This window comes from Castor canadensis, chromosome 16 (genome assembly GCF_047511655.1).
Source record: "Castor canadensis chromosome 16, mCasCan1.hap1v2, whole genome shotgun sequence".
Classification (NCBI taxonomy): domain Eukaryota; kingdom Metazoa; phylum Chordata; class Mammalia; order Rodentia; family Castoridae; genus Castor; species Castor canadensis.
This window is the reverse complement of record NC_133401.1, coordinates 21,433,405-21,440,641: the sequence shown is the minus strand read 5'-3', so window position 1 is coordinate 21,440,641 and position 7,237 is coordinate 21,433,405. Positions and strand designations below refer to the sequence as shown.

At 52.5% G+C, this 7,237-nt stretch overlaps 2 protein-coding genes across 8 annotated transcripts in view; one reads left to right on the top strand and one right to left on the bottom strand.

Moving 5' to 3' along the window:
* Window positions 1-84: 84 nt before the first annotated feature.
* Window positions 85-6,976, bottom strand: Prrg2 (proline rich and Gla domain 2). Of its 7 annotated transcripts, none has more exons than XM_074057968.1 (8): window positions 6,858-6,976; window positions 5,355-5,452; window positions 4,875-5,056; window positions 4,656-4,695; window positions 2,375-2,516; window positions 1,301-1,423; window positions 1,029-1,157; window positions 85-709 (listed from the first exon to the last, which is right to left on the bottom strand). In XM_074057968.1, exons 2-8 carry the CDS (start codon window positions 5,437-5,439, stop codon window positions 691-693), a joined length of 720 nt encoding a protein of 239 aa, XP_073914069.1. In that variant the 5' UTR covers window positions 5,440-5,452; window positions 6,858-6,976; the 3' UTR covers window positions 85-690. The 7 variants fall into 7 exon arrangements, with proteins under 7 accessions (XP_073914069.1, XP_073914066.1, XP_073914067.1 ...); XM_074057965.1 differs by having other exon boundaries at window positions 5,355-5,519; window positions 6,858-6,964; XM_074057966.1 differs by having other exon boundaries at window positions 5,355-5,519; window positions 6,882-6,963.
* The window catches only part of Nosip (nitric oxide synthase interacting protein), a 22,451-nt gene continuing 22,133 nt past the window's right edge, over window positions 6,920-7,237 (top strand). Inside the window, exon 1 of the mRNA XM_020159963.2 lies at window positions 6,920-7,073. The gene's annotated coding sequence lies outside the window, so the exon portion shown is untranslated. The remainder of the gene's footprint in view (window positions 7,074-7,237) is intronic.

Genomic DNA, 7,237 nt, shown 5'->3' with positions numbered 1-7,237 from the left:
GCGCTAGCAGAGCCTGGGGGTGTAGGGCGCAGCGTTTGTACAGAAAACCAGCTCCACCGCGCGCAGATGCGCCCAGGAACGCTGTACAGTTCGTTAGATTTTTATTTTTTCGTAGTGTTTCAGTCTTTTTTTTTTTTGTTTCCTTACCAAAGGATTTTTATGTAGGGGAATAGCTCACTCCTGTTTCCCGGGTGCAACAAGAACCTGCCCCAACCGAGCGCGCCTGCAAATGTGCCCCCCACCCTTTCTCTGGGTTACGATGCGCCTCTGAGCGCACAGGGAATACATGGAGACACGCGTGTGCCCGGGCGAGGGTCTCTGCGTGTACGTGCCCCGTGGACGACGGTCGAGTCACATCTGGTTACACACCCGGCCTGCACTCCTGGGTCCAAGTTTTCACACGCGCATGCCTACACCGAGGGCGGGACTGGCCGGTCGCCCCCTTCAGTCAGGAGAGCGTAGGGGGCGCGCAAGGGGCAGGGACCAGCCTCCGCCACACGTTGGCTGGGGGGTCATGCGTGTATCCGTACGCGGCGGAAACACGTGTGTCACGGTAGGCCGCGGGTCGGACGACCCCTACTCTCCCCCCACGGGCAAGCTTAGCTCCGGAGTCTGAGAGGCCGGGGGGCTTCCGGAATTCGGTGTGAATCAGGGGCACGGCTCGGGGAGGAGAGGATCGGGCACAGGTCTTCAGTGAGGCCTTCTGAGGCTGCAAGGGGAGGGGCACAGGGGGGAGTCAAAAGATCTGGTTGTTTTTCCCCCTCAACCGAGACCACTCCGACCCGCTCTTGGCGTCTCAGCCAATCCAGAGCCCTCTGGGCACAAGCCCCACCCTCCTATAAATGCTTCACTCGCTAAACGCCGAGCTACGCCCCTACAGACAAACGCATAGAACCCGCCCCCGCACTCCAAGCCCAGCCCCAGGTAATAAGGCCCAAATTCCAAGTCCCGCCCTCGAGTCCACGCCCCTCCTCCGACAGTGCCCTCCCCTCGAAGCCCCGCCCCCTAGCAGAAGCCCCGCCCCGTACCTGGAGTAGGGAGGTGGAGGTGCATCGTGTACCCCTGAGGCCTCTAGCGCCTGCTCGTAGGTGGGGAGACCTGGGGGTTGGGGTGGAGTCAGGGGCGTCGGAGGGCTAAGAGGGCTGCTGAGCACGGTCCTGGGGACAGAAAAAAATGCAGTTAACAGGGGAAACCAGCAGACTGATTGAATTGAGAGAGACACAAACGAGGGTGGCAGGGGGATAGAGGTGAAAGGGAGATGGGCCAGAGGAAAGGAGGGTCACCTTCAGCCTAGCCTTACTGGCAGTAAAGTGCTTGAAATGACGGGTGATGTACATAGGCAGACACAGAAGTCAACCAGAAATGCAGGATTTCATTCAGACACCTATGCATCAGATACAGGTAGAATGGTGGAGAAACAGTCCTGCAGGGAGACAGACAGATAGACACACCAAAACAGACAGAACTCAGCAAGATCCATACAGACAGGGAACACAAGAGACACTTTGATTACAAATTTCCCAGCTAGATAAACATTCTAGCAAAATTCCAGACCCACTGCATTTCCAAGAATAACAACTCTCAGACATCCCCTAATACCCTACCAATTAGAAAGACACACCTAGACAACTCACAGCTCACATAGACACAGGCTGCACCCTGTCACCATGGAAACAGACAGGCCATAGACAGCCATGGACCACAAGCTACACAGTAACAGCCTCACCACATACACAATGCAGAGTGATAACCTCACAGAAACCTGGTACTGCAAACACAGACAGGCAGCAAATGTGGACAGAGCTCCTACTGCAGGCTAGACAGACAGCACAACCAGACAGAAGCCTGACTCTGTAAATCTTTCATCAGTGCCCTGTTTGGTTTTTCCCCCTTGGGGATGGAATCCAGGGCCTTGCAAAAATGCTTAAAAATGTTTTGCCAATTGAACCAGGCCTCCATCCAGTCTTTTGCTTTTATCTTGCTTTTCTTTTCTTTTTTTCTTTTTCTTTTTTTGGCAGTAGTGAGGCTTGAACTCAAGGGCCTACACTTCGAGCCATCTCACCAGCCCTTTTTCTGTGATGGATTTTTTTGAGATAGGGTTTCTTTAACTATATGTTAGGGTTGGCTTCAAAACACAACCCTCCTGATTTCTGCCTCCGGCTTTTATCTTGTTTTTGAGACAGGATCTCACTACCTTTACCTGGACTGGCCTCGAACTTGAGATCCTCCTGCCTCTGCCTCCTGAGTAGTAGGGATTAGGTGTAATCCCACCATACCCAACTCTTCAGTGCCCTCTTACTCCAATCCTTAGCCAATCTCCTTAGGTCAAACCTCCCACCCTCCACTGCTCCCTCCAGCTCCAAAGCCTCCTTACTCTTGAGGACTGGAGTGCTGGCTTCGGCCCCGGCCCCTTCGGTGATGCAGATACCAAAAGGCTCCCAGGCCAGCCAACACGATGAGCAGGATGCCGGAAGTGAGTCCCACTGCAAGGCCAGCTACATCAACTCTTCCGCGTCCTGTGGGTTGGGAGAGGCACTGGTTGCAAGGCTGCTATCTACATCAATATCCAAATTCCTTTGCCCTCAGGCCAAGAATGTGGACTGTGAAATTGGAACCACTTCCTACTTCCGTGGCCCCCAAATTCTTTCTCTGGGCCTCCACTTTCCACTCTGTAAAATGACAATATAACCCCCTACTGCACAGGTTGTGAAAACTTGATGAGATCAAACACAAAAAGGACTTGGGACGACCTCATCCAAGCCCTCCCTGGACATTGGGTGATTCCAGTCCCCAAGAGTCAGGGAGCAGAGCCTTCTAAGCAACCCGTCTGCTAAGGGACCCACACTGAAGGTCAGATGGGTATCAGCTTCAAGAGGTCCCTACACTCAGCATTGCCAGATTCAGCAAATAATAATATAGGGTACTTGGTTAAATGTGAGGTTCAGATGCACAGCAAATCATTTTTAGCATAAGTATATCCCATACACTATTTGGGATATACTTATACTTGAAAATTATTTATTGTGTGTCTGAAATTTAAATTTAATTGTATCTATGTGGGGGGAACACAGAGGTAGTTGCTCTCCTGTATGTTATCTACAAACACTATCCACTCTGGAATGCAACCCTTTCTACCAACCAGACACTGAGGGTCAAGACCTCAACTCTGTGAAGGGAGAGGCAACCACAGGAAGGTTTCAAAATTTACTAGAAGGCTGGGAAAAATTCACTTAATAGTGGAGGAATTTAGGGACTCCTTCCCCTCCTCCAGACAACTAGATGTCTAGTTATTTGTAGCCTACTTCAGAAATCAAACAAGAAACAGGGAGATAGCCTTTGTTGTTTGTTGGTGGGTTTTTTTGTGATACTGAGATTTGAACTCAAGGCCTACACTTTGAGGCTCTTTTTTGTGAAGGGCTGGTTCTTGGTTCCTAGGGGACTGCTCCCTAGCAACTCAGCCAGGGCAGAAAGCCTGGCCATCCTCACCTGTACAATTTGCCCACCTCCTCTGAGTTCTGAGGCCCCATCTTGGCTATAGCCTTGTTGCTGAGGGGGGAGGGGTTGCTCCTTAGCAACAGGGCTTTGTTGTGAAGGGTTTTTTCAAGATACGGTCTCGACAACTATTTGTCTGAGCTTGCTTCGAACTGTGATCCTCCTGATTTCTGCCTCCTGAGTAGCTAGGATTACAGGCATGAGCCACTGGCTTCCAGCCGGGAGACAGCCTTTGTGAGGCCTTGCTAGCACTGGTGCTGGGGACATTTCTTCTAACAATGGGTGGGGGACTTCCCTCACACAGTAAACCCCTAGCTTTCTAGCTCCCTTAGGAAAACCTGCATTGAGAAGGCAAGGAAAGGAGCCACTAGGCCTTCCTGAGCCTGTAGCTAAGTGGGAGCTACCTCCCCTAGCAACCAGGCTCCAATGGAGGACTCCAGGCCAGACCTAAGGACTGTTGCTAAGGTGCATCCACCCCTAGCAACCAGGCCACAAGGGGGCGGGGCATCTGGTGCTCAGACGGGGGTCCTCTGGCAGGCAGGAGGCCTTAGGTCCTCCAGCTAGGTGCTGTTGCTAGGGAGAAGGCCTCCTTAGCAACCAGGCCTCTGCATCTATGATGGGACAGTGGGGGAGGGGAGGCCAGCCAGGTAGTGCTTCTGGCTTCCTCTTGTGTGGCCTGGGGAGGCCCTGTTGCTAAGGAGCAGCACCCCCTAGCAACAAGGCTGCAGCCAAGATGGGGCCTCAGAACTCAGAGGAGGTGGGCAAACCAGACAGGTGAGGATGGCCAGGCTTCCTGCCCTGGCCGAGTTGCTAGGGAGCAGTCCCCTAGCAACCAAGATGGTTGGAAGAGGCTGGGGCTCTGAATTGCAAAGAAGGGCGGCTCAGGTGGGTTTTGCCCTCTGATGGATCCTGCACGTAGTGACTATTACCCTTCTGTCCACCACCACTTCCCCCTCCTGGGAACTTGGGGCCTCCCCGGAATGTCAATGTGGTGTGGTAAACCTACATTTCAGTCAGATTATACTGTCAAGGAAACCATTTGACAATCACCCTCAGGGAGCATGGGATTGGGGGGCTGCAGATTCTTGTGCCTAATGTGGGATCTCCATGAGACAGGACTACCTTTTCTGCACCAAAAAAAGAGGCTTTCAGCCCCCACTCACCTCCTTTGCCATTGTAGATGTAGCTCTCCCAAAAGCGCTCCTGAAAGGGTCCAGGTGGAAGAGAAGGGGGGAGGTAGCAATTTAACTGGGAGACTCACAGCCTCCTCCACCCTGATTTGGGAGACCCCAGGTAAGAGGTTGGTGAAGGCCAGGATCCTCCCACCGCAGAGCCTAGAGATGAATCAAGGGCCCTGACCTCGAGGGCCTGGAGCCCCTCACCGTCATTGTATTGTCCTCATAGAACTCCCTGGCTTCTTCCCAGGAACACCTCTCCTCATGACACTCCCGCTCCAGGTTCCCAGGCGTCAGCAACTCCAGGTCCCAGTGATTGGCTCGGGGAATCCGCCTGTGACTGCCCAGGAAGCTCTGGGCCTCTGGGGTGCCCAGGAAGACTTCTGGGCCTAAAGACACAGGGTCAGTGCTGGGGTGTGCTCAAGTGCACCTGCCTAGCAAAGGTAGGGCCCTGGGTAAGCACGAATACTGCTCCCCCCTCAAACACACAAAGGTTAGAAAAGCAAGGGGTTCTTATGGCTAGAAACCTAACAGGCTGAAAGTTATAGAGTCCTGATGGAGAAGGGCTGGGGCCTGGACCCCTGGGTCTGAGAGAAGAGGACTGGGTTATGGGCTCCCAGGAGAAAAAGGCAAGGGTTCCTGAGTCAGGAAAAGCCAGAAGTTAAGCCTCTTCCTCCAAATGCTGACCTTGGTCTTGCTCCCCACTGGCTGAAATATCCAGGCAGTTGTTCAGTCCTATGTAGAGCAGCAGAAGGGAAGGGTATCCCCTCATATTTTGTGGACACCTGGAACCAGGTAGCATATACAAGTGCCTCAGTCCCTCCTTATGAGGCAAGGTCGCTTGACTGGACTCTGTGGTTATGAATGAAAATAAAAGCAGCCATTGACCTACCCTGTAACCTGTGCCAGACGCTGTCTTGTTATGAACTCGTTTTAATTTTCACAGCAGTCATGTTATTATTCCCAGTTTATAGATGAGGTAAGTGAGGCATAAAGCGGTAAAATAACTTGCCCATAAGTCACACATTGGCAAATGTTACAGCAGGATTTTAAGGAAAGCATTGTTTACCCAGAGGGGTGGTGTGTGCTTATCTCCCCCCCCCACACACACACACACTCAACACAGGTCTGCAACACTCAACACAGGTATTAGCTCGTAGTAGGAGCTCTTAAACAGATCCACTTGTGATCCCAGATTCCTTCTGTCCTGGCAATTTCCACCTCCGCCCTTGCCCATTGCTACATCTACCCACAGATATCAAAGATCACAGAAAAGGGAAGCTCCTGTATTTCTGGATCCAAGGGTAAGAGGAAGGAGCGGTCCTCGACTCCTGGACTTCTAGACCTGGTGATCCCAAACTTGTAGATCTCAGAGGGGTTGGGGAGCCAGGACACCAGGGTCCCCATTTTTAGGCTCTGCCTCCAGGAACACTGACTTACCTGTCTATACCTGTGAGCAGTGCCCCTTGGCTTTAAGGGGGCCCTCCTCGGGCAGCTGTGGCCAGCTGTGAAAGGGGGTAGGGGAGAGGGGAGGGGAGAGGGAGGAGGAGCGCTCCACTCGCGGTAACCAGGCCCGAATCCCGGTTTCTGGCAGAGGGGCGTGGCTTGCGATTACCTGCCCTGGGCGGGACTCAGGTAAGGGACAAAGTTTTTAAAGGGACCTTAGAATGAAGGGACTAAGGGACCGAGCCCCATAGAAAAGGCAGGGTCTCCGACTCCTTGAGGGCACTTAGGGGGCTGAATTTGCAACGTCTTCTCCCCCAACCTCCAGGTCCGTCCCCCCACTGGGAATTTGCCTGTCCGAAAGGGAGCAATTAATACCTGGGTGTCTAGATATCTAGAATCTGGCAGGAACCGTACGCATTGGTCCCTAGGATGTCTGGGCGGCTCCGTGATAAATCCCTGTTTTTTTATGGTGATCGATCGGCTTTGACTTCCGATCTTTCTATAGCTCCATCTATAAAATGGGATCAGAGGAGTTCTCACAAAATTGTCGCTTAAGATTCAGCATGAAAAATAGATAATATAATTGGGGAAGGTGGGCACCCCAATCTCGCGGAAGTGGTTACTCCTAAAACTCGGCCTTGGAAAGAAGACTCAAGAACCTGGGAATCAAACAGGAAACCGCCCGCCCAGGGAAATGCCTAGTAGATACTAAGCGTTCTCCATATTCACGTCAGTTTCACTAACCGGAACTTTCGAGTTGCCACTCACGTTTCCGGAGGGAGGAAGAGAAGAAGACAGGATTTACCAACCCAGGCAAGGCACCTCCGCAACTAGGGGCAGATTTACTTCCGTTCCCTCCTTCCGTGCGGAAGTGGGCGGAGCCAAGGGGTTAACAGCACTCCTTTCCGGTGTAGAGGCCCAGTTGAAGAGGCAGCGAGAAAACGAGGAGTCATTTGTGAGGTGAGTTGCAAACATTGGAGGGACAGTTTTGTTGAGTTCCCTTCCTGGGGTCTAGAGCTCTAGGGTCCTGGGGAAGACTGGGCAACGTTTCGGATTCCCGACTCCCTGTCAATATAAAATTCTCCGGATTACCCAAATTTGAAGCTGAACTACATCTCCCAGCA